General features: G+C 56.9%; 1 protein-coding gene across 5 annotated transcripts; it reads right to left on the bottom strand.

Annotated features, from left to right (window-relative positions):
* Nucleotides 1–186: 186 nt before the first annotated feature.
* On the bottom strand, nucleotides 187–25,221 carry DEAF1 (DEAF1 transcription factor). 5 transcript variants are annotated; one of them, XM_036875868.2, is made up of 12 exons: nucleotides 24,500–25,219; nucleotides 22,130–22,227; nucleotides 20,484–20,613; nucleotides 20,029–20,175; nucleotides 19,411–19,550; nucleotides 18,898–18,963; nucleotides 15,266–15,392; nucleotides 14,224–14,352; nucleotides 13,635–13,928; nucleotides 11,805–12,052; nucleotides 3,973–4,062; nucleotides 187–595 (listed from the first exon to the last, which is right to left on the bottom strand). In XM_036875868.2, the coding sequence occupies exons 1-12, from the start codon at nucleotides 24,786–24,788 to the stop codon at nucleotides 491–493; spliced, it is 1,863 nt and encodes a 620-aa protein (XP_036731763.2). In that variant the 5' UTR covers nucleotides 24,789–25,219; the 3' UTR covers nucleotides 187–490. The 5 variants fall into 5 exon arrangements, with proteins under 5 accessions (XP_036731763.2, XP_036731767.2, XP_036731764.2 ...); XM_036875872.2 differs by having other exon boundaries at nucleotides 13,635–13,763; nucleotides 24,500–25,216; XM_036875871.2 differs by lacking the exon at nucleotides 187–595 and adding an exon at nucleotides 602–1,151 and having other exon boundaries at nucleotides 24,500–25,220.
* Nucleotides 25,222–25,250: the final 29 nt, after the last annotated feature.

Raw genomic sequence — 25,250 nt, 5'->3', positions numbered from 1 at the left:
CTCTGCTCTGGCTCGTTGGCAGCCGGGGGCAGTGGCGGGCACTGCAGGCGGGCACTGCAGGCTGGCCTCGCTGTTCCTGCAGCTCAGCACGTTTTCTGAGCCACTTCTGAACTGCGCGACCAGGGCAAACCAAGTGGAGGCCCCCCCATCTCCTGGCACCAGGGAGGTTGAAGCCGGAATCACCCATCCGGGTGGGCAGGGAAACATCAACTTTATTGACAGACACATGTATGTACATGTGTGTTACAGCACACGACACGCCTGTGGGTCAGACCAGACGCCCATGATCCAAGGGATAGAAAAGAGCACCGTGAGAAGACACCACGGGCCAGCCGGCGCTGCCCCAACGCCCTCAGGTTCTGGGCGGCAGGAGCTCATGCCAAGGGCACGGGCCACTTAGAGTCCGCCGTAAGCTGGCCATCAAGGTCCCACCTCCTCAGCGTCCCACAAAGTCCTCCACAGGCCCACGGCCTGTGGTGGCCCCACGCCCTCACACGGCCGCTTTCTCCATCACGCTCTCGGCAACGTGGACCTCATCTGCCTGGACCGTGACCGCAGCTGCCTGGCCACACGCGTGCTGGTGGTCCTTCCAGTCCTGAAAGGAAGACACGGCCCTTAGCCGGGGCAGCGCCTCAAGCAGAGTGAGAGGTCCCCCCGGCTGAGGCCTCGGCCCTGTGCTAGCTGAGTGCCCAACCCTCTGAGCCCAGTCACCCTCATGCTTCAGGGACCAGCTCCAAAGGCCAAGCACCACGTGGGCCCTGACACGCACGGTCCCTGTGCCAATGCCTCTGTCCCCTCAGGGGTCTAAGCACGGGAACATCATACACACAGAAACATGTGCCTCAGACGCTGCTGCCCACGGTATAAGTCATTCATGATTTCAGAAACGAGCAAGCAAAGCTGGAGCCAGCCATGCAAGAAGGCTCTCGGGCAGATGGACAGGTGACGTGGGCACCGAGTGGGGCACCGAGTGGGACGCCGGCTCCTCCATGTGCCCCGGGCCACAGGCAGGGCAGGTGAGGCAGGAGCCCTCTCCACACCCATTGCTCCCTGCAGCCGACCAGGGCCTGGAGGAGGCCCAGCGGCAGGCAGATAGCACGACCACATTGTTCATGGAGGCGACGTGAGCCTGGACACAGATGGGTTCAGGTCTGGTAAAAAAATGACATGATGTGAACAAATACGAACACACATGTGAATAACAGCCACAAAGGCACCCAAATGCTGGCAGGTGACTCAAGTGCAGATCCTGGCTGATTATCTTTGTGCTGCCTACATGTCTACAGTATGTGTGGCTTAATTTACAATAGAGAAGTAAAATCTCAAATCATTATATCAAAATAACAAAACTTTAATGAGGAAGTTACCTGAAAACAAAATGTGTAAAACTATACAATAATTAAACTTCACACAGGCTGGGCTCAAATCCATTGCTTTTCACAGCTACACAAAAATTAACTCAAAATGGATCATGACCCTAAATGTAACAGCTAAGATTACAAATGTTTTAGAAGAGAACAGGAGCTTTTCCTAACCTGGAGTTAGGCAAAGGTTCTCAGATGACTATGTCACCAACAGCATGATCCCCATTAAAATATTTGTCTGATAAACTGGACTTCACCAAAACTAAGGGCTTTCACCTGCAAACAACATGATGAAGAAAACATAGGGGCGAGCCCTTCAACAGGAGGACCAGCAGTGCGATTAAAAAACAGGCAAGATTTGAGCAGACATTCCCCCAACAAGACAGACAACGACCGAATAAGCTACAAAACGGTGCTCAAGCCGCTCAGCACACTGGTGTGTCGCTAAGGGAGCGGCTGCAGCCAGGACGGGGCTGCAAGGCCTCTCAGAACACAAAGCTGCTCTGTGACCCAGAAAATCCACTCCTAGGTATGTAGTCGTGGCGAGCGCACACACACACACCCAAACGCTCTCACACACGCTCCCAGCCGTGGGACGGCAGGAATGAGGTGGGGGCCGCCGGCTGACCACCCACAGTGGGATGGGATCCTGCCATCAAAGGGCAGAAGCGATGGCACCTTGAGACAATGAACCTGGGGCATGCGCTGAGTGAAAGAAGCCAGCCAGGTGCAAGGGGACCACAGGTCGTGTGGTTCCTGTACACGAAATGTTCAGAGAAGACAGATATGCAGACGGGAGTAGGTGCATGGTCCCCAGGGGGTCTTCTGTAAGTTCTAAAACCAAACTGGGATGTTCACACAACTGCCAATTTACAAAAATCACTGAACTGCAACTTGTAAGTGGGTGAATTTTATGGCATGTCAATTATACCTCCATGAAGATGTAACACGCAACACACGACTCATGGGATTTGGACAGAAAAAATGCAGGCTAACACCCCAAACAGGCCACAACCCTTGTCCAACTGAGTGACAGTACAGTGCCATGCAGCCCCTGGGGACACAGCGGGACATTGGGGCACGTGCCGGCTGCAAGGTCGACATTGAACATCTATTACAAGTAGCTGGGTCCCTGCCTCTCCAGATCTGGTCTGCCATTCATTATGGATCCAGTATGAGAATTAGGGTCCTGAAATTCGCTTTAGATCAACTTACATAAATAAAACCAACAGTTGTCAAGGGAGAGCAGACAGCACAAGCGAAAAGCACGATCTTTGTCAAGGATCACACCTAAACCACAGGTGTGCGCTGCGCTCAGACCTGGGGACCCCACCCGGGGGAAGCTGGGCATGTCTGTGCATGGACAGCTCCAGCCTCGTGCAGCCGCACTGCCCGGCCCCTGCTCCCCCTCCCTGGCCCCAGGCACGGGTCACAGAGGCCCAGTCTCAGGGCTAAAGCCTCCTAACGAACCTTCAGGCCAAAAGCAGGCCGGCTTCCAGTTCCTCCATCTCCAGCACCGGGGTGCCCAACCCTCTGAGCCCAGTCACCCTCATGCTTCAGGGACCAGCTCCAAAGGCAGAGCACCACTTGGGCCCTGACACGCACAGGCCCCGTGCCAATGCCTCTGTCCCCTCAGGGGTCTAAGGACGGGACCATCGTACACACAGAGAAACGTGTGTATGTCCTGGGGTCCTGGGCGCTGAGGGCAAACCTGAGGAGCAGGTCACTGAGGGTACAGAACCCATGGGTGCCAAATGCTCTCTGGGCCTCCAGCGGGCACAGGCTCCACCTCAGAGCTGCCCCAGAGCACCTGGGAGCCTTCAGCATGTGCAGACCCCAGGCATGGCATGGTTCCCCCACCAGCCCGTGGTGGCCACCCACCCTCCTCCAGCACCTGCTACTCCTGGGGGTTTCCAGAGACCACGGAAGGCTGCTCCAGAAAGCCAAGTGGTGAGGCCCAGCTGGGGAGGGTTGTGCCAACAAACACAGCTCCCTTCTGCAGATGTGGCATGGGTGAGAAAAGCCCGGGCTTGCATCTACCTGTCCACCTAACACCTTCCCTTCCTTGACTGGAAAGTTCCAAACGGGCACCCAGACGAGAGGACGGTGCTGCTGGCCTGCGCTCCACCTCAGCTCCTCTCTGAGTAAGGGTGGGGAAGTTAGAACCTCGAGCTGGCAATCCTGCTCCAGGAAATATTCTCTTTAATCGTCTTAGAACTGGGTGCCTATGACCATAACCTGTGTCCCTGAGCGATGACAAGGCATGCAGGGCAGGACGGGGTCACCACAGGGCGCTCGTGGTCCCTCGACAAGCAGCGGGCCCCATGCCGTGGCAGCCACAGCACTCGCCGCATGCGGCTTTTCCAGGGTTTTAATGGGGCCTGAGGACAGCACGGAGGAGGCTGAAGGCCCAGGTGGACAGGAAGCAGGGGACAGCCGGTGGTGCCGTGGCGGGTGGGCCTCGGCCTTTGGGAATGAGCCTGGCAGGCGCAGACCGGCCTGGGCTGACTGCCTCAAGTCCCAGGGCAGCCGTGTGCAGGCCAGAGTGCAGCCCCTCCAGCGGAGGGCAAGGCGGAGGGCAGGCAGGACTGGGCGGGAGGACGCTAACCTTGCGCTGGCAGAAGGTGGAGCAGTAGTTGACTTTGTGGCAGCCCGTGCACTCGCTCATGGCCTCTCGGCCGCAGTTGACACAGTACTGCTGCAAGAAGGACACAGGCAGTCAGTGAGGAGCAGGCGCCCAGGACCTGAGGGCGCTGACCGCGTCCCCATCCCTACCACATCCGTCCCCTCCCAGATCAGCTCCTTCTTTGCCTACATGGGGCTCCCACTCCTGCAGGAAGTGCAGACAGGACCTTGTTACAGTGTGAACCCTTTCTGCATCCCAGGGGAGTTCATCTCCAAGCAGGTACAGAAAGCCTGACCTAGGAAGGGCAGGGTTCCCAGCCACCGGGGACATTTCCTGAGCGTCTGCTGTGTCCAGGCCCCAGAGACACCGGGCAGGCCTGAGGGGTCAGGAGTGGGCTTCCAGGCTCCGGCATCAGCTGCCATGCACTCCACGCCCGGCACCACACCCGGCCCATGCACGGAGCACACCGTCCCCCTAAATTACAGGGCTGCAGCTTTCCTTTCTAACCGAGGGCTGAGCCCAGGTGAGTAGGCCTGTCCGTGGTCGCTCGCTCCTAGTGGTGTAACTGATGAAGCTGCCCTGCGTTAAGCTCCCTGTCCACACCACCTGGAGACATGTGCGAGCCATGGTCTGCAGCAAGCCGGAGCGCACGGGACCACTGTGGTGACGGGGGCCTTGGCTGGCGGGCCAGCAGGTCGGCATGAGGCCAGCACACAAAACAAGTCAGACACACCTGCTGATGTACCGCCAACTCCCGACTCCCCGGTCCGTCTCTATTTCTGCATATGCGCTGAGCAGAACAAGCTGCTTTGAGGGCTGTGTTCTGAATTTCAGTCTTGCAAAATGCTATATTTATCACATTTCCATTCACAAAACTGACTCATGTCAGGAAATCCGAGCATTAGTCTGACCCTGCCTCTACTTTATATGACAAAAACCTTAAATAAAAGAGACGAAGTCTGTAACTAATAGAGAAGTTTCTCCAGGGGCAGCAAAAGTCTTACCGATTTCAGATTTCAGCCACAGCCTGAGAGGAGGCAGAGGCATGGCTGGACACGAGCCCCCCGCCCAGCCCCTCCACTGCCTGGGACGTGCCCCCGAAATACGTGTGGGGAGCCTCCGGGCTGGATGAGGCCTGGGCCCAGGTGGGGTCAGTGCCTTTAGGACGAGACCCCTGGGTGCTTCCCTGACGCGGGCACACAGTCAGAGAGCATCTGCAGCCAGGACAGCCCTGCCAGCACCCTGGCCAGCACCGACCTGACCTAGCCTCCGGGGCTGCGCTGAGCTAGTGCCCGAGCCACTGTGGGCATCCTTGGGACGGCCAGCAGGAGGCTGAGTGAGGGCTGGGGCACGGGCACATGTGGCGGTCAGCCGCTGGCTTCTGCTGCCATGTGCCTCGATGCAGGGCGCCTGCTCTTCCACCCGTCTAACCTCTGCTAAGCAAATTACACAGCTGTGCCATGCTGGGCATTGGCGAATACCTCCTTCAGAGTTTCAGCTGGGCTACACTTGATTTTTTAAAATTCCAAATAAAATGTCAAAGCAGGCAGCCCTCAGCCTTCCCCCCATCCTGCCCTCCGCTCACGAGTGAGCTCTGTCCACCTTTGACCCCTGCGGCCAGCCCCCAGCTCTCCTGAAGGGCCCCGCAGGGTGCTTCCGCTCCAGCCCGAACAGGTCCCACCTTAGAATCAAACAGAAGGGCCACTGGCAAAGAGCAACATTTTGCTGGCATAAGACCTTCCTATTTCCCTCATCTGTGGAGCACAAGAACAAAGCAAAAACTGAGGGAACAAAACAGCAGCAGACTCACAGAACCCAAGAATGGACTAACAGGTACCAAAGGGAAAGGGACTGGGGAGGGTGGGTGGGAAGGGAGGGATAAGGGGGGGAGGGGGCATTACGATTAGCACACATAATGTGGGGGGAGGCATGGGGAGGGCAGCACATCACAGAGAAGACAAGTAGTGATTCTATCGCATCTTACTATGTTGATGGACAGTGACTAATGGGGTAGGAGGTGGGGACCTGATAATGGGGGGAATCTAGTAACCACAATGTTACTCATGTGATTGTATACTGATGATACCAACAAAAAAACACAAAAAGACTTTCCTGTCCTCTGTGGCGTGGGCTCAGGGACGGGAGACCGTGTCTGCGCTGCCTGATATCATCACTCACGTCATGGCAGAAGGCTGCCGAGAGCCCCCGCCAGGTGAAGGCCAGCCGGCACGCCGCCAGCCCAGCCCTCCTTCTTCATTCTGAGGCTGTTTCTCGGCACCACCCGCGTGTTAGGAACACGTGTCGTGGGCCTCCTCATGCCTATACGCTCCAGCGTAGCCTCTCAGCACCTCTGACCACCTGCCAGGCCTGCCAGGCTGTCAGTCCTGATCCCAGGTGAACTGTGCCCAGGTGCTGTGGTCAACAGGGGGCTCAGATCAGAGGTCAGCCCCATGTGGAAAGGCCAAGTGCACATGGCACTGAGTGTGGCCAGCCCGCACCTGTTGCACACAGGCCAACCAGCCCGCCCTGAGGAGCAGCGCCTGCACCCCCAGCACAGAGGCAGAAAGACTCCCCATGTTAGCCTGGTGGCATCCACCCAGCCTTACACGGAAACAGGGTGTTCCACCCCACCGGGCGTCCTCTAGGTCATACTGAGCTTTGAACAAAACTGGCTGAGAACATTATCACGTCTCCAGTCGAGAGAGAGGCCAGTGTGCTTACAACGGCTCCAGCCGCACTCAAAGGCTCAGGCCGTGGACCTGAGGGAGGCTCTGGGGCTGCAGAGGCTCAGGCCAGGCCCTCTGAACAAAGGCTCAGCTTTCTCCTGCCAAAGAGCAAGACTGAAAGATAAGGGGATTTCATGTCATATTTCTTTCTTAGAAATACATAAAACTACAAATAAAACGCAGAGCCCAGGCTTGTGGGGCGAGCGCCCTGCCAATGTGGCCATGTCAGACACTCCGGTTGCCCCAGCCAACACGCTGTTGGTGCCCCTGCTGCCTGGGGGAACGAGGCCCAGAGGTCAGGGACAGATGGCCAAGTCGGCGTGCATCTTGTGCAACAGGAATTCAGCTCTGGGCCCTTAAATGTGAGACAGAACGGTGTGGCGTGAGCTCATATGCTGTCCCGCTTGAGAAAAGATGGCAGCCGCTGGTGCGGCATGCTCCCTCTCGCCGGAGGTGACCCCGCAGCAAGGCTAAAACACCTCGATGATGTCGCACCGCCTTTCAGTTTCGTGCCTCTGTCATTTGGAATTTTTACTGAGGGGAGGAAATGTGTGTGTATTTTATTCTGTGAAAGAAGGGTCCACAAAAATTAGTGATGAAAAGTGTAAAACTGAAAGTTAAAAATTGTTCCCCCCACATCCTCACCAGCATGGGCAGATGTCTGTGTTGGTGCCCCAACCCTGCCCTCCCCGCGGGTGGGGCTCCATTCCCCAGGAGGGAGGCAGGCAGGCCCAGAGGCTGCAGGCGGCGACGGGAGGGCCTGGGGGCCGGGAAGCCCTCGGCACCAGCCAGCTGTGGGGAAGCAGGTGCGCAGCCCCGGTCCTGGTGGGAAGCCCATGATTTGGTGACTGAAGTAACACGAGCGTCGGCCCTCCGACTCACTTCGTTCCTGGGATGCACTGCAGAGCAGCTGGCCAGAAAGTTGTCCTCACCGAAAGACTGGCCGGGCCGACAGGCAGACCTGACGGGGTGAGAGGGGATGGCTCCACAGCCTTCCTTACGTCCAGCTTTCCTCTCACCCTTAAAAATGACCCCAAGTCCCTTTTAATTCTAGGGGGGAAATTATAGAACCAGCAATACTGGTTCACTGACTCCACCAGCACCTGCCACTTAACAGGCGATATTTATGGAGCCAATTTGCAACTGTAATTTTTTAATTACATTGATTTTTTTCATGAAAATAAGGCCTTGCTTATAACTGCAAAAGCCAGGCACAATTAAGAACTTGAAAACTTAGGACTGGTAAAATATAAACAGCAAATATGTAGAAATTACATGATAAAAAGTGGACCGCAGAGTAGCATACCACTTTTGCTATGTGTGTCCCATGTATCATGAAAAAACAAAAAGACTAGCGTGGAGCTAGAGGCCAGGTAATGCCTCTGGAGCACGTGCAGGGCTGACCCCCTCGGACAACCACAGACGCCACACAAAAAACAAAGAGAAGCCATGACTGGAAGGCTTGAAGCGATTAAAAGCGGCCGGAACTAGAGAGGACTCAGCTCCTGAAAGAAGAGGGTCGCGGCAGCACAAGGGCCACCAGGCGTGGGCGGCTCCGGCGCCAAGACTGCAGTCACCGGGGCTGGAGGGGCAGTAAACACTTTGGGCTTTCTCGTAAAACCAAGAAAAGCCACCCTCCCCACCTGCTGGGCCACGGACGTGCCCGAGGAGGACAGCACAGAGCCGCCCTAATGGAGAGTAGGGCCAGCCTCCCCGAGGTCAATGGCAAGCCAGGAACTCAACTGCTCCCCAGAACACAATTCAGGGGAAGAAAAGGGAACCCAACAGAATTCAGAGTCTCTACCACGAATGAATCCAAACGTCCAATAAACAACCGGAGATTACTAGACATGTGAAGAAAGCAAAACTGGGTCCAGAGTCTAGAGGAAGAGTAGCTGATAGAGACCGACCCTGAGGCGACCCAAACGCCGGGCCCGCTAGAAGTTTAAAGGAGCTGTAATGAAATGATCAATGACTTAAAGGGAAAGACGGTGCTGAGGGGCCAGCTAGGGAATGTGAACAGGGTAACGGACTACATAAAAGAACTGCGTAGTCTTTCAACTTACTTCCTCTTGGCAATGGAGGTGCTCTTCACCTTGTTCTGTGAAGGCGACATTCCCTCACGTAGCTCTCCTGCTGGGAGCATGGCGGTACGGCTCCCGGCACGGGCTGGGGCTCACGTGGGCACAAGGCTCAGAATGCAGTCCCTCTGGACTCCTACAGCCTCAGCCTGGCAATCACCTTTCTGCAGCTCCTCAACACAGAAACCAGAGCCTCTGCATGTTCTGAAGGTTTCCTGCCTGTGTCACCACCCACACCACCAGTTTCTGACTGCTGCTCCTCCAGCAACTCCCAGAGGGCTGCCTTTTGCTTGCCCGTAAACTCCAGACCAGCTCCAAACCAGCAAACTTCTCAGATAACTTGTGAACCACATCTTCTGCCACAAGGTCTACACACCAGCCTTGGACAGAGGGCCCCTCCCAATGTGTTCATCCTGGGCTCCTTTCCATCAGACCTGGGTGACGCACAGTGTCCTGGTGCCCTACAGTTACTCCGTAAACTTCCCGCATAACCCATCATTTCTGTCTCCTAGTTGGACTCAAGAATGCTAAAGAGCCAAACGGGTTCCAGCCTACAATCCTAAATCCGGAAAGCACGACCATCCGTGCTCACTGGCTGCGGGAGACAACAGAGAGAGCACCTGTGGACGAGGAGACGGAGCACCAGAGGCCACCGAACCTGGAGAGTAGAGTCCCGGGACCCAACACCAGGTGCTCGGGGCTGACGGCACACGTGTCTGAAGGCGCAGAAAGAGAAAAGGGGCCTTAAAGATGCTTGTGGAAATGGTGACTGAAAACCTTCCAAACCAGGTGAAAAATGACTTCAAGTCCAAGCAGCTCGACTGTCTGGCCGCATCTCTTTATTTCCTGTGTTCCGCTGCTCCAATGTGTCTTTGGGCCTTGCTGTCCCTCCAAGGTGAGCTCCTCCTGCAGACAGTGGCCATGTGCCTGACAGCACACCCTTCAGATGCACGCCAACCACCCAGAACCCCAGCCTCTCCCCTGCGGGGTGCCCACAGTGTGGCATCTGTGCATTTGCCCCGATCACCCCAGGTCAGATCCCACCAACCTGCAGATCCCAGGCCCCTAGCGCACTAGCCAGTCCTCAGCCTGGTCGCCCTGCTGTGTCTGTTTCTCCCGTGGAAAACACTTGCCCACACTCCCCGCTCACTGCCCATGCCCCTGACCATGCCGTGCTTCCCCGTGCATCCTGGTGCACTGTGGTGCGGCGGGAGTGGTGTGCCTGTGTCTAGGGAGCCATGACATGACACTCATCAGCAGGATCAACACAAACCCCAGGTGCTCTCATCAGCAAACCCAAAGTCACATGCAAAGAGAGCCCCACGCAGGCATGTCACAGCGCACCGCTCAACACCAGAGAAATTCCTGGAGCAGTCAGACAGGGAGGTGCATCATGTGTAGGAGATCAAGGATATGGACAACAGCTAAGGCCGTGGATGCAGAAGACGGCAGGAGGGTATCGCCACGGTGCTGGAAGGACACCGCAGTGGAACCACGTTCTGTATCACCAAAGCATTTCAGAAAGGCAAAGACAGGTGTCCAGGGGGACCAAGGCCAAGAGGACTCAGGGCCCCAGACGTGAGCCACAAGGGGCTCTGGTGGCTGGCGAGGAAGGGCATGGGCGCCACGACAGCCACCGGGATGAGTGAGGCGGCAGAGCCCCAGCCCCGTGCCAGGAGGGCGGAGCTACACCAGACTCACAGGGGGTCCTACTCAGTTCCAAAGAGTGGAAACCATGCCGAGTGTATTTTCTGACCTAACAGAATTAAGTTAGCAACCGAAAGTGGTAAAAAATCTACAAAATCCTCAAGTATTTGAAAATGTAACCATTACTGTATTTGGGTAGAGATTACCCAAATCTCTCAGGCTTTTCTCTTCTTCATAAAATTTGTCCCCCATTTGGAATACTTTTTTAGAAAGTATTTTTAAGTTAACTCTTTCTTCAGAAGCAGCAACATTTTTCTTCCTTGAAAGCAAGTTAATCACATTAAGAAATCATTTAGAAAATTAAGAACCTGAAAAGTTCTTTCCTCTAATCCCTAAAAAGTAGGAATTTTTGAGTTTGTCTTACAGAAACTTGGAGGACAAAAATCAATTTGACTTTTGATCACAAACCACAGTCCACATTTCCTGTAACTGAGAAGGCTCACTTCTCAACTAAAAACCAAAAATGCCTCACTGTCCTGCTGCACATCCTCTGCCTCCCTAAGAGGAAGTGTGTCTCCGGACGGGCCTCCCTCAGCCTGGTTCAGCAGTCCGCAGCACCTCCCGCGCGGGGTGAGCCGCGGCCACGGCCGGGCCACGGCCCTCCTCAGGGCGCTCCGACTGCGGTGACTTGCATTTGGCCCACTAGCCTTGGCCCCACCTATGCCCTCAGTTTTGGACACGACGCTTTGTGAACCTTGAGGCCACGCACAGGACCCGGCTTCTTCAGAGTGTGAGGGAAGCAGGCAGTGAGATACCCGCTACGTGCCTCAGTGTGCAGGGCATCAAGATGCAGGAAGCCAGAGCCCACCATGAGGAAGGCGCTGGCCGTGGGCAAGACGCGCGTCTGCCCTCAGACACACCGAAGGACGCTTCTCCAAACTTAATGAAATACAAACCGCACTCTCACTGCATGACAACAACCTGGAGGGGTACATGATGCCCACAGCCGGGGCATGTTCAGCTGTGCCTGACAGCACACCCTTCAGATGCACGCCAACCACCCAGAACCCCAGCCCCTCCCCTGCGGGGTGCCCACACTGTGGCATCTGTGCATCTGCCCCAATCACATTTTTCCCCCCCAAAAAAATCTCATTTACAAAAACCACAAACACCAATCCCTTACCCAATTTTATGAGAAACGCTTCTCTTGTAAATGGTTCTCTGGGTCCTCCATTCCCAGAAAGTGGGGGGTGAGCTCTGTAAGCCACCATAACCACCGCCAGCTGGCCCAGGTGACAGTGGACACTGGGGCGGGGGCTGGTGGCCACGGGCCCGCTGTTCCCACCCATGCAAGCAGTACCTCTTTCCGCTCAGTGTCTGCCTGAACTCTGGCCTGGGCCGCGGCAGCTTCTCGGTAGGAGCTGGCCTGCTTGGCTTGTTCAAACAACGTCTTGAGTTGCTGTGCTGTGCTTAGCAGGGAGTTGACCATCTCTTCCAGGTACAGCCAACTCCGCTGTTCTGACATCTCCAGCCCATTGACCACCGCAGGAGAGACAGCCTTGGTAGGGGTGGAGGGGGGTGCGGCCAGGGCCGGCAGGGCAGTCAACACTAGAATGTTTAGAAAGCAAAACGACACACAGAATTAATATGTTTCCTAGCTTCAAAGCTCCTACCACTAAAATTTCCCATCAGTGCTGGAGCACAGGGTAGCCAGTGATCAGTAGACATGAATGGCACATGAACCCCTCTGAGAATGCTCCAGAGATGGGGAGGCGTTCTGAACACACTGACGATTCCCAATGCCAACACCGAGGGCACCTGCCAAGCCTGCCACGTGTGTCCGAGTGAGGATGGAACCAGATGTTCACAGGCAGCACGTTTGTGGGGCGCCCCAAAGCATTCCCTGCCCATGAGGACAGAGATGGGCGAGGCTGGCTCCACATTAGACTGCATGAACCCTGAGCCAGACAAAAGACTCAGCAGCTCCCGGCTGCATGTCCTGGACACCTGTGGCCACTCTCACGGGGGACGGATGCAGGTGGTGGGGCCTGGTTCTCCAGGCTGCAGGAAGTCAAACCATGAAAGGGAGGAAGCGAGAAGGAACCTTGGTCGGAGGCAGGAACTGGGGACTCCACACATGTAGACAGACACACGTGCAGGCATGCACACCTCCCACCTCTGCCCACAGAGGGCCTGAGGCAGAGACACCCACCAGCAGAGAGTGTGCCGAGGGTGTACCGTTAAAGGTCTAACATCTGGCCTTCCAGGAAAAACGCCATGGCCCATTTTGAACCCCAACAGGAGAACTATGGATGCAGTCAATACAGCTCTCGCCCACCACCTGCCTCCCAAAGGGTCGGGACTCATGGAGGAAGTGCTCAAAGAGGGCAGGTCAAGGACAGAGAACGCAGCAGCAACTGGGCGGGCTCCTGCTGGCCACATCTGCAGTATTCCGCATAAAATTCCGACAGTAGCAAGTCACAACCCACTGAGTAAGACAGGAACCCGCGAGTCCACACCACAGCCAGTGTGCAGGTGGTGGTGGGCTGAGGAGCCGGCCCCAAGCCCAGGAGATTTACGAGCGACATGACCCGGCCAAGGAGCTCACCCCAGGCCAGTGTGGGACAAGCTGTAGGGAAGGCGGCAGACTAGTAAGCTTGCGGGACGGAAGGAGTTTAAAGAGGCAGCAGAGAATCAGGACATAAGCACATGAGACTGGGAAGGCGATGTTTCTGTAGGACTTGGGAACAAGTTTCTACCTTGTAAATATAAACGTAAAAACATAAACATCCACCAGCGAGGACTATGACACTCCCTTTAAAAGTGTCCAAACATGCAGTGAGATGAAAATCCACAGAATCCACACATGCCTTGACGCCATTGTTACCTGTAAGGCCGGGCGCGCGCCACTCACTCCTGCACCGGACACGGAGAGACCACGGCCCTGCCAGGGAACACGCATCCCCACGGGGCAGACGGGCCGCAAACAGCCCTCGTGGGAAGGGCCCGACAGCGTGGCCGTGCAGAAGCAGCTGCATCACAGACACAGGCAGCAGCCTGCTCTGCCAGCCCCTGCACTGCAACGTCGGCACAAAAACCCAAACAGGCCCGACTCTGCTTAGAAATTCTTCCGTAAGAAGCAGGTCTGAGGGTAACAACCTGCATGTGCAGTGAGCCCTCTCACACTGACCTATTTTAGGATGAGACGTTGGCAGTGCAGCTTCTGGAAACGGTGCGATCTGACAGCTGTCCTGGTACCCTGGGTAGTGGGGTTCCGGGTGGCCGACCCTGCACGGGGGCTGCACCCCTGCTTCTTGAACTATCAGGAAAGGGGCGAGACAGCCGAGACCCAGGGTGGCTGCACAGATCTTAGACCTCAGACTGCCCACAGGTGCACCACCCAATAGGCTTCTGGCCACGTGTGGCTCCCGAGCCCCAGAAACAGGGTGAGTCTGAACTGTTGCAAGACAATGTCTGGGATACACTGGGTGGAATAAAACATAATGCAAAAATTAACTTCAACTGTTTTTTTTACTTTCATGATGTGGTTATGAGAATATTTACAATACACACCACAGACAGTGCTGGTCTAGCATGGGAGCTGGTCGGCTCTGCAAGGCCTTCCAGCTTCCCAGGTCACGTGGTCTCTGCCACACCCAACCGCGCCCACCAGCCCCGCCTGGCCAGGCAGGCTCCTGAGAACACGGGGCCACCCGCAATCCGACTCAGCAGGGTACAGTGCGCATGAGCCACGTGGGGCAGGTGCCGAGACCACTCACCTGTGGCCCCAGCAAAGACATCGCCCTGGGCCGGACTCTCTGAGATGACGGCCGTGGCCTCCACGGTGGACGCCCGGTCAAAGGTCAGTGCGCCGGAGGTAGTGATCTGCCCTGAGGGGGTCACGGTGACTGGAGAAGCAAAAGCCTTTTCACCACACAGCCGGGTGGTGGCTCAGCCCTCAGAGGTCAGAAAGCCCTGGGAGCCTGGGGCTGGAGCCAGACATAGCTTTTGCCTCCTGCCGGCAGGCCGAGGACCCCAGGCCCACGGGGACAGTTGCTACCGCACGTGCTTATACTGCTCAACTCTGGATAAGGGAATGGATTGCGCAGTCGTAAAACAAAATACAGGAAAATTTTAAAGGAATTTGAGAACTGCTTTGCATGTGAATCACAAAGCAGGTTTTCATCGATGCTGAAGACAGAGAACTGCCACACCCCGCTGCATCTCTGCGAGTCCATCGCCTCTTGGCAGACAGGTCACCCTTATTCACCCCCCATGGGACTCGGGTGAGACAGCCAATGCTTCTCTGTGAACTGGGAAATTCAACTTTAGGGCTTCCAACTAAGTATCTATCATGTATCTTTCTTGTATCTGCCACGTGTGTTAACTGCTGGTACATTCCCATTACCACCTCTCTCCGTTTTGCAGTTTAAAAGAGCCAGATTCTCCTTTGTCTGCGTTCCCCTCTCCTGGACGCCTGCCTCGGTCTTACACATACAGGGGCATGTTTTCAGCTGCTGAAACCGAAAGCAGAGGCTCCATCAGGATGTGCAAAGGCGGAGGCCCACCCTGAAGGCCGGGCCCCGATGAGGAGGTCCCCATCTTGGCTTGAGTGTGAAATCCTGCCGGGGGCACCCCAAGGAGCAGAAGGGTCGGGAGGCCTTCCTGAGTGTGGGCCGCGTGCCCAGCGCTACACTCTGCCCTGAACAAGGCAGACGAGCCCGCCAGGCAGGTGGCGGGAAGGGCGCCACGGGCTCACCATGACAGGACAACACACCCAACACCAGACAAATGAGGGGAGGCCCTGCTCTGTGGACTCACAGGCAGTGGTGGCCGTGGCGGGAAGCAGTGTGATGTTCTTGGAGGAATCCTTCTTCACGGGTGTTGTGGGCAGCTCACTCTCCTTCTTGCGCCTTTTGTAGGGGACAAAGAGCCTGACAGGACCGCTCTGGGGAAAAGTAAAGGGACATGGAAGGAAATGCTTGGGATGGATGCAGCTGCCGGCCTCCTGTTCCTGTGGCATCATCTGTGGCTGCAAAGGTGACATAGCGAGAACACAAGACGGGAAGCTGTGCGCAAACATGTCACCTTCCTTTAACACCAAGTCCTTGCGGTGCCAGAGGAGACACTTCCAAAAAGAATGACAGCGCAAGACAAGAACAAGCACTGTCCACATGCTGAGTTTACAGGAACTCCCAGAGGACAAGTGGGAAACAAAGAGAGGGGAGCCTGGGAGAACCTGCCAGCAGACGCCTCACCCAGATGCCAAGGAAGGCAGCCCATAGCATTCCTGATGACCCTGATAGGACCAGTGACAACAAAGCAGAGAGGGCATGGAGCCCCTGCAGAGAAGGCCCACTGATGGCACCTCCCAAGGCCTCAGGGCACGGCTGTGCACAGCAGACACCCCAACTTGCCGCTGCTGCTGTGCAGGGTCGCTGGCCCGACTGCTGTGAGGGCCAGGAAGCCACTCGGCCCTCTTGTCTGCTTTTTTGTGATTTCTGTCTCTCCTAGACATTCTCCGTCTGCTGGGACTCGGACCTCACACCCGGGCTTAACCGTGTCCCCAAAGTTTGTGTGTTGAGGCTCTTAACCCCATGTGGCTGAGTTTGAGGCAGTGACAACAGGTGACAGGCCATGAGAGGGGGCCTGACCCAAGGGTGCAATGTCCTCATGGGGGATGCCAGAGCACTCTGCCTCCACCGTGTGAGCGCAGGTGAGAAGACGGCTGCTGCCAGCAGCCCAGGGACCCCCAGCAGGCCCAGGTCAGCACTGGGATCTCGGGGCTGTGGGCCAAACACACTTGTGTGGTTCCAGCCTGGCTGCAGAGTCCTGGGGAGGCCGTGTGCAGACCAGACTCCTGCCGATTCTGCATGTGGCTCCCCTGGGCGCAGGCAGCAGAGAAGGCACTTGGGAGCCGCTGTCTGTGAGCTGCCTGGCAGGCCCCCGAGGGCAGCATCTGTCACCTGGTTCTTCCATTTGGCTCACTTTCCTGTTTGCACATCTTACAACTTTTTGTTGAAAACCAGGCATTTCAAGGGAGGTGCTATATAGCATGGACACGATGTCCTCCTCACGGACTGATGTGCTTGGGGCTTGGCATCACCCTGCCCTAGAGTCTCCCCACAGCACGAGGTGGGTGCCCCTGCCATCCGAGACAGCCTGGGCACACACACGCGCTTCCTGGCTGTGGGCAGCCACCCGGAGCTGTCTGCACTCCCCAGGAGGCTGCCTGCTGCTTCCAACAACACCCTGTGCAAACAGCCCCCATCCCCAAATCACTTCGGGGTGCCCTGAGCAGGGGCTCCGTTCTTGTCCCACAGGGCGCTCAGCTCGCCTCCCACATGCGCTGTCCCAGGCTGGGGGTGGATGGTGCTCCCGTCCCTCAGGAGGCAGCCCCGCTTTGTGCGCAGGGCTCTGGCAGGGGCGGTGGTCTCTGGTCCTCTTGGCTGGCCTCTCACGGCAGGGACCTCAACCCACCAAGCAAGCTGGGCCATGGGCAAGCGTGGCCACGGTTCCCCGCCCTGCTGTGCCTAGTGGGGCCTCTGCTCTCGGAGAGACTGGTGAGGGAAGGGGAGCCCCCAGTCTCTCCTCTCTGGTGCCTGGAGTGCAGCTCTGCAACTTGGAGCAGGGTAGAGGCAGGAAATGCCTCCCGGCAACACCCCTCGCCTCGGGGCTGTGTGGGAGGAGCCAGCAGCTGGCCACGCCCATGGGGAGGGGCGTCCTTTACACTAAGCTGGAGGGTCGAGGAGGGGGCCTGCCCCGGCTCTACTGCGCCCTGTTCTGAGATGCAGTTCGTTTTCTTGGATAAATAATTCTTCATTTATTGTGTGTCCGGACAATCTCAACACCTTAAGTGGTTGATCTTTTATAATTCTCCCTGTTAACTGTTATTTCCCTGGGGAGCTGGTCCACAGATCTCATCACACCACCACTCCTGAGGTGGAAGCCAAAATTTTAATATTTGATGCAGTCCAATGGACTTTTTATTTTGTAGACTGGGCCTTTGGTTTCATGTCTGAGAAACCCTAGGTCTAACTCAGAGTCACAAAGACATTCCCTGAGTTTTCTTCTAAAAATTTTAGTTTTATGTTTTGGATAAATTTGGACCTGTGATCCATTTTGAATTCGTTAGTAAGTTCCTGTGCCCACAAATGTCCAACTGTCCCATACCACTAGTGGCCTGTCTGGTGTTCTCCCTGGATCTGGGGTCTCTCCCTCTGTCAGTACCACGTGGTCTTCATCACGGTAACAATGTAGCAAATCTTAAACTCCAGCCATGATTCTTCCCATTCTAGTCTTCTTCCTTAAAGCTACTTTGGCTCTATTTCCTTTGCCTTTCCATACAAATTTTAGGATCAGCTTGTTTATGTCTATGAGGAACCCTGCTGGGGCTCTGTAGGAAATGTCAATTTAGGAAGAACTGCCATCTTTACTGTGCGGGGTCTCCAACCACGGACACACCCTCCACGTGTGGCTCCCAACCACAGACACACTGTCCACGTGTGGCTCCCAACGGGCTGGCTCCCCTGGTTTCTTCCAACAGCAGTTTCTAGTTTTCAGTACAAGTTCTGTGCATGTTTTGCCAGATTCACAGTTAAGTATTTCAGTGTTTTGGAGTGACTATGAATAATTCTGCCACTTGTTGTAAGCTCCCCGATGGAACCAATTCCCTCTGACCTGCCTTCTACTCCACAGATCTCTGAGAACCTCACCTATTAGCTTTTCTAAGTGAACTTTATTTTACTTTCTCAAAAATATCCTGTTGGTTATTCCACTGTAATCACATTTAGGGGCTACATCAACTAAACAATTCCTGAACATTCATTTAGTTTTCCCAGCCAAGAACATCACGTCTCTCTAACTGACTCTTCTCCACCTCATCCTATCTCCTAATCATTAACCAGATGAGCACTCGAAGTGAAGAAATCTCATTCAGTAGTTTAAACATTCAAAATAATATTGAATGCTTTGGAAAGCTACACGACAGTATATGTTAAAATCAATGGAATATCCATTCATCCTGAAACAGTTGAGAATTCGGGATAAGGAAGCATTTCAAAACACATTAAAAGCTCTATGTATGAATAAGTTCAGTATAGTATTTTCATGACATAAATTTAAAAAAAGCAGAATATAAAAGACATATACATTCACTGTAACCATAAAAAAATGTATATATATATATATATATCATATATATATATGATGTGGTTCTGGGGTTGAGATGGTGATATTATAGGAACTTTCCATCACTTAAGGATATTTCCTCTGACGTGCCCGCCACGGGCAACATGTGAGGCCTCTGCAAAGCAGAGCAACTGGCACAGCTCTGGGCCAGCTGCAGGGGTGCCAGGGACAAGGGGCAAAGAGTCCCACCAGGAGTGAGGATGGTGCCAAGGAGGGCTGAGGGCTCGCCCAGTGGCCACCTCTAGGGAGGGCCCCCCACTTACCAAGGTCATGTCATCACAGCAGGAGGCACAGGTGCAGGAGGCAGCATGAGGGTTGAGGATCCCGTCCTGAAATGGAGAAGAGCTATGGTGCGCGGGAGGCCGGCCCTGATGCCTATCAGCCCCACGAGAAGCCTGCAGCCAGGTTTACTGCTTATCCTCGCCCGGGAAGATGGAATCCTGCAGCTTTCAGAGCCTCCTCTGCCTCACACTTCTCTTTCCTACAGCACCACTACCGGCGGCAGGAGGCAGGAAGAGCCCACGGGCTCATAACCGTATCAACACCCACAGAGCCTGGGAGGACCCAGGAATCAGAAGCCCCTCCTGCATGAGCAAACCGAGGCAGCGGGGGTGGCCTTTAATAAGAGGCTGTGAGGCAGAAGCGACTAGGTCACCTCACACATTCCTCAGGACACCATCCCACTGTCCTCTTTGAACATCAGCAGACACTGGGGGCAGGGGCACTGGGGTGCCAGGCTCAGAGCCCCCCCCAGGGGCCGCACACCTCAGGCCTACCTGGATGAGGCACTGCAGCGGCCTGCCTGCATAGCGGATGCTTCTCTTCCAGTCCTTGCTGCTGGCCCTTCCCGCCATGGCTTCAAACTCCGTGGGGCTGTACCAGTTCTCCCCCTGCTTGATGCACCGCCCCCGGCCTCCTGAAACGATGCCCGTCAGCGACACCTGCCCCCACCGCTCCTGCCCAGACCCCAGCAGAGCTCCCAGCTGCCTGTCCTCGCTCACCTGCTCCTATGCTCGCCCAATAGGCAACCGGGCCTCTCTCCTTGCAGCCACCCTCCCAGCTGCTCCCTGACCACCTGCTCAGCCACCCCACCTCCATCCACAGCCCCTGCAGCTCAGCCGCATCCCCCGCCAAGCTCGTGACATCTGCCACACATCCAGAACCCTTTGCCATGGCTGCCAAGCTGACCCCAGAACCATGTTCCAGCCCTGCCCCCTACAGGTCCCTGTGCTTTCTCCATTTGCCCCAATACTGGGGCCTCAGTGGCGGCTACCAGGGCCAGAGCTGCCCACACCTCCCATCTTAACCGCCTGGTGTCCTCCAGCCCAGGGGCACTGGGGTGACAAAGGGAAGGGGGTCAGGGTGGGCAGCAGGCCTGGCTGGCGTGTCCTCACCTGAGCCGAGCCGGCTCTTGTACAGCGTGCCGCTGATGTTCCGGCAGCGCACAGGCAGCTCGCCGTCGTACACCGACGGGTCCCAGTTGTACTTAGTGCCTCCCTTCTCCTGGCCGGGGGCGAGGGGGGCTGCGGGAGACTGGGGGCCTGGGCAGAGAGCGTTTGGGAAGTAAGATGCGGAAGCCCCAGAGTCACCAGCAGTGCGGCCAACTTGGCTCCATTCTAGAACATTCTCCAGCAGCTCTCGGCTATTCCCATTGAGCAGCATCGCCCCCTTCAGCTCTGGGCAACCCTCCCTCACCCTGGGAAATTCCACTTTTTCTACTTAAACTTAATAACATTTGATATTCTAAATTTACCACAAAAACAAGTAAGTCACTCCCCAGGATAAGCTGTGCACACTGGTGATGTGCTGCTCGTGCTGCTTGGAAAGCTGGAGCAGGAAGGGGCGGCACCTGGGGTGAGGGGGGCGGTGGGGCCCTTCAGCCCGGCGGTCTCCACGATGCTGCCGTCTGTGTGCACCACAATCAGCGTGGCTTTCTCAGTGTTCAGGCTGTCCCCAATCTGAAGGGCCGTCCTGCCAGACTACAGAAGGGACATTCTGTGAGTTGCCCGAATGATGGCTGCGGGGCATGGCCCTGGCATGATGGGATGTGGCTCTACACACGGTTCGTTGTCACCCACGAGGGAATGCCTACCGTTCCTTGCAGGTCTTTTTCAAAGACGCTGCTAAACACATAGCCAAGAACAAGAAAGGCCCTGAGTAAATGCTCAGGATTGCCCATAGGGGTGAGGGAAGGCGACTTTTCTGAACACCCTGAGATGCAGGAAACCCTCCCACCCACCTGAGCAGCTCCTGCAAGGTCACAGGTCTCAAGGGAGGGCTTTGAGGCCATGGCTACAATCACAGCGGAGGCCCTGCCAGACTCCCTCTCAGCGCCACCCTGAGTCCCACCCATGCTCCTCGCTGCTGGCCTGCAGGGACCTCACGCCCCACCATAGTGGAGACTACAGGGCGCCCTCCTGCGGGCTGAGGCCCACCCTTGCTGCTGGGCACACGGTGATCTGGAAACTGAAGCGGCCCTGGGTAGGCGAGAGCCCTCCCGGCACCTGCCCTGACCAGCGCTCTGAGTGTCACAGTGCTCTCTTGTGGAGTAGGTAAACCCACCCAAGGCACAGCGAGACCCTTTCCTACATGAAAAAGCCACTTGCCAATCAGGGGAAGTGAGTATTGTCGAGGAGTGTGGGCACCGCAGCTGAGACCTGTGCTCATACACCTCAGCCAGGACACATGCACATGTGCCTGGGCCACTCCAAACACACGGGCAAACAGGGATGCTCTGTGTTCACTTGATAATCAGGGTATTTTTCTTATGAAGGCAAACAGGAGTACGCGGCTACCTGAGACCCCTCTCCGTGCCGTCAGCCTCCAGCCAGTCACATGAGCTTCAGAGTGTTCCTGTCCTCTGAGCTCCTGGAGCACCCCAGCCAGGGAGCGCAGGCTCGGGCCTGGGCCCCGGCCCCCTGCCCGGCCTCTCCAAGGAAGGAGGATGGGACACAGTCTGCCGCAGGGAAGCCAACAGGCTGGAAGCATGAAATCCCCACCTGGCTATCACCCTGTAGCGTCCAGACACCATCAAAATCAACTACATTCCCAGCCCTGCACTCCCAGCCTTCCCCATACTGCCGCTGCTGGAACTAAGTGCGCGTTTTCTGGTTGTGGCTGTTCCAATGACAGTGACTTGGCTTTTGGGCACACAGTGTCCCAGGTGTGCGATCAAGGTTAGAGAGTAACCGTGACCAACAGTTCCAGCAAAGGTCCTAGGAAAGTCCCCCTTTCTGCAGCCATCTGGCAAAGAGGGTCCAGGCACTGTCCCCAGGCTGCCACCTGAGGTCCCTCCTCTGAGCCCATATTCCACAGGCTGCTTCTGCCTCAGCCCTCATTTCTCCCTCCAGGAGCATGGCTCTGAGGCCCCCGGAAAGCAGGGCAGCTGCTGCACCTTCTTTCCGCGCCTGGGGCAGCCTGGTGGGTATCCAAGGGGCGAGGGCCATCATCCAGGGTTCCGGGAGGAGCCCACGGCTGAAGTTCAGAGCATCTTACCAGAACATGTCCTGAGAGGGAGGCTGCATTTGCCACGGACGTGGTGAAGACGTTGTCTGCGGAGGTACCCACATTGGCCACCGTCACAGTGGTCACCTCTGCAACACAGGGGGAGAGTCAGCACAGTGTCAGAACCAGCGGACTCCCACCAGGACCCTGGCTCAGCACTCCCATCAGGCGCCTATGCCTCCAACCTGCTCAGACTGGCCGCTAAACGATCAAGACCCTCTAGGAGATGGGGATAGAAGCGCCTTTTACTGCAGAAGGATCCCAGAGCAGCCCAGCCGACGTGACACTGGGCTGGCCGTGGGCTCTGCCGCACCACACTTGGCTTCACACTCCCTTCCAGGAGAAAACCACATGCCTGCGGTCAGCACTCTTCCCATTCTACCATCAGACACGGGACAGCATAGCCTCTGCAGATTCTCCTCCCTCTAGCCCGCCTCCCCTCCAGGTGGGGCCCCTCCTGCCCACCCACACCCCTGTGGTCACTGCCCCCTCCCTCCCTCTTCACCTCTACCTGCCTCACCTACAATCAGACACCTCTTCCTTCTGAAAAGCATGGCTGACCTGCCATACCCCAGTGCCGCCCACTGCGGCCCTCACAGCGTTGCTCTAGGTCCCTGCCAGCAGCATCCCCCCATGCTGGCATGCCACACCCCACCTTCCCCCTGCTCCCCCAAACTCAGACACCTGTGACGCCCTCCTGCTCATGGCCCACCCCTGCACAGCCTGTCCCCCATGCTCCTAGGCCTTGGTCACAGGCATTCTAAAGTGTCCAGTCCCCAGGGCAGTCCCTAGCACATGGGAGGTGCTGAAAAATCCTGGTTGGAAGAGTCCTGCACAATCCATTAAGCCACCACTCACCCAACCTCACTACGCGCCTGCTCCCGGTCTGTGTCCTCTACCAGACTACACGCCATGCCCCAGTGAGCCCCGCTGTCCAGAGGTCTCATGATCACGTGCTCACGGTGCAAGCTGCCTGCCCAGAGAAAGTAGCCTCGGATGGGCATCAAGTCCCACTGAGTTACTTAAACCTAGAAATCACCTGACCATAGGAATTTGTAATGAAAGTTCTCATGCTTTACACATGCAAAAACACAACTATAAGGTTCTGCAGGAAAACATACAATAAAACGTTTCTCTGATGTGACAGGCGGCATCATGTTTCTTTTCTGCATCCAGAAAAATATGTGCAAGGACATCAGCCTGCAAAAAGTGGCATGGTCCACAATCCCTATGTCAAACCAGAGTCCAGCCATGAAACTGGACCCTTGAAGTGCCACAGGCCTTCTTTCCTGCTTGTGTGGGAACCCCAGAGAGACAGCCTGCAGACCCGAGGGGCTGGGCGGGCTGCTGACTCCCACGCAGCACCTACAGGCTGGATGAACACCCACAGCAAGCAGGACCACACACCAGGATCAGCTGCTGTCCCTGGGTACCCAGTCCACCAAGCTTCTTACAGGAAAAGCGCTGAGCCACACGGCGATGACAGCACCCTCCACGGGTTCCGGCACTCAACTCCACATCCTCAAGGGCCACTCAGGAGACTGCAGTTGGGAAGGGACACAACTTTGGGAAAGTCCCTGCCTTCCTCAGGATGGTGGTCTGGGGAAGCCCTGCCTAAGGGTGCTTTGGGGCACAGTTCCAGCTCCACGGGTCAAGATAGTTGAGAACAAGAATGTTCCGTGTGGCAAGAAACAAAATGTGGCCCAGCAGCCATGCAGGTCTTCCTCTGGGAATGGAAATTTAGGGAATGCAGTTGGTGGGAGGGAAGATCCATAAAGGAAATGGGGGAAACACGAGAGACTGAAAGGGGAGTCCGAGGCCTCTGGAGTCATTGTCCCCAAAGACCATCCTGGCCTAGCCCTGCACACCTGCACCCTCGGGTACCATCTTCCTCCCCAACACTCAGATCACACCCGAGCTGGCCCTTAAGATTCCAGGTTACCAGATGAATCCACCCTCTGGCTCCCCAAGGACAGGATCCACGTCTGACCCAACGTGTCAGCAGTTCCCAGGACAAACAGAGGAGAGGGCAGTCAGGGCAAGAGGCAGGAGCTGAGAAGGTTCTGGAAGGAGTGTGTAGTGCTGAACAGGAGGGGAAGAGCTGACCCAAGGAAAGGGATTCAGAGAACAGGTATGCAGGCCAAGGCCCAGATGATCACACAGGGCAGGTGTGCAGGGACGACAGGGCACACAAGGTCAGTGCAAGGCATGTGCTGGGCGAATGGGCAGAATGGTCACCGGGGTATGTGCGGACAGGTGCCTGTGGGAGACAGGTAAGGGGCACGCTGGGCAGATGCCCGCGGGGTGAGTGCGTGTAGGGCAGGTGCAAGCAGGTGCGGGGCCGCGGACCGGCGGCACTACCTGCGAAGGCGGCGGCCGCGGCGGCCTCGTCGGGGCCCGGCAGGGCTTCGGAGCCCAGGTCCATGTGCCCGGGCTCGGCGGCCATCACCGCCACAGCCGTCACTCGCCGCGTCTCGCGCTCCGCCTCCGAGTCTCCGTCCTCCTCCGAGTCCTCGTGCCTGCTGAGCACCGGCTCCTCCGCCTCGCCTCCCGCCGCGGCCGCGGCCGCCGCCGCCACAGCGGCCGCGGCCGCCACCGCCGCCGCCTCGGCCAGGCCCAGCTGCTTGGCGGCCGCGTCCGAGTCCTCCATCCGGACTCCGCCGAGCCCGCCCGAAGGCGCCGGCCGGGGCCACCCGAAGCCCGCGCTGCCGCCCGAAGCGCGCAGCTGGAGGAGGTCAGCCGGCCCGCCGAGCCGAGCCGAGCCGAGCCGAAGCCTCCCGAACAGGGGCCGAACCGATACGAAGCGGCCCAGTCGAGTCGAGCTGACGGCTGACAGTCCAGAACCGACGAGGGCCGAAGCGGCCCCGAAGTGCGGGGCCGAGCCGAGCCGAACAGGTCCGAGGCTGCCCGAGGGTTTCCGAGCGGCCCTGCGCTAGTCTTCCTCAGTGCCTAGGAAGCCGCGGTGCCGGTCGTGCCGAACAGCAGGGCCTCCGGCCTCAAACGCAGCGCAGCCGGGCCCACAGAATCCCGCGCCGCACACTCCGCTGCCTCGCCCCGAGCGGGAGCCGAGCCCGCCCGAAGTGGAGCCGAGCGGAGCCGAACGCCCCCGAGT

The sequence above is a fragment of the Manis pentadactyla genome, chromosome 9 (assembly GCF_030020395.1).
Source record: "Manis pentadactyla isolate mManPen7 chromosome 9, mManPen7.hap1, whole genome shotgun sequence".
NCBI classification, from domain to species: domain Eukaryota; kingdom Metazoa; phylum Chordata; class Mammalia; order Pholidota; family Manidae; genus Manis; species Manis pentadactyla.
Note: the sequence above shows the minus strand (reverse complement) of the source record. Positions and strands in the feature narration are given on the sequence as shown.

What these genes read in the sequence shown, in the direction of transcription:
- DEAF1 (XM_036875868.2), bottom strand. Translation starts at nt 24,788, where the DNA reads ATGGAGGACTCGGACGCGGCCGCCAAGCAGCTGGGCCTGGCCGAGGCG. An exon ending in CCCTCTCAGGACATGTTCTG is followed by an intron (nt 20,614 to 22,129) that starts GTAAGATGCTCT and finishes TCCCTTCTGTAG; the next exon opens with TCTGGCAGGACGGCCCTTCA. An exon ending in CAGACACTGAGCGGAAAGAG is followed by an intron (nt 4,063 to 11,804) that starts GTACTGCTTGCA and finishes TCCTTCTTGCAG; the next exon opens with CAGTACTGTGTCAACTGCGG.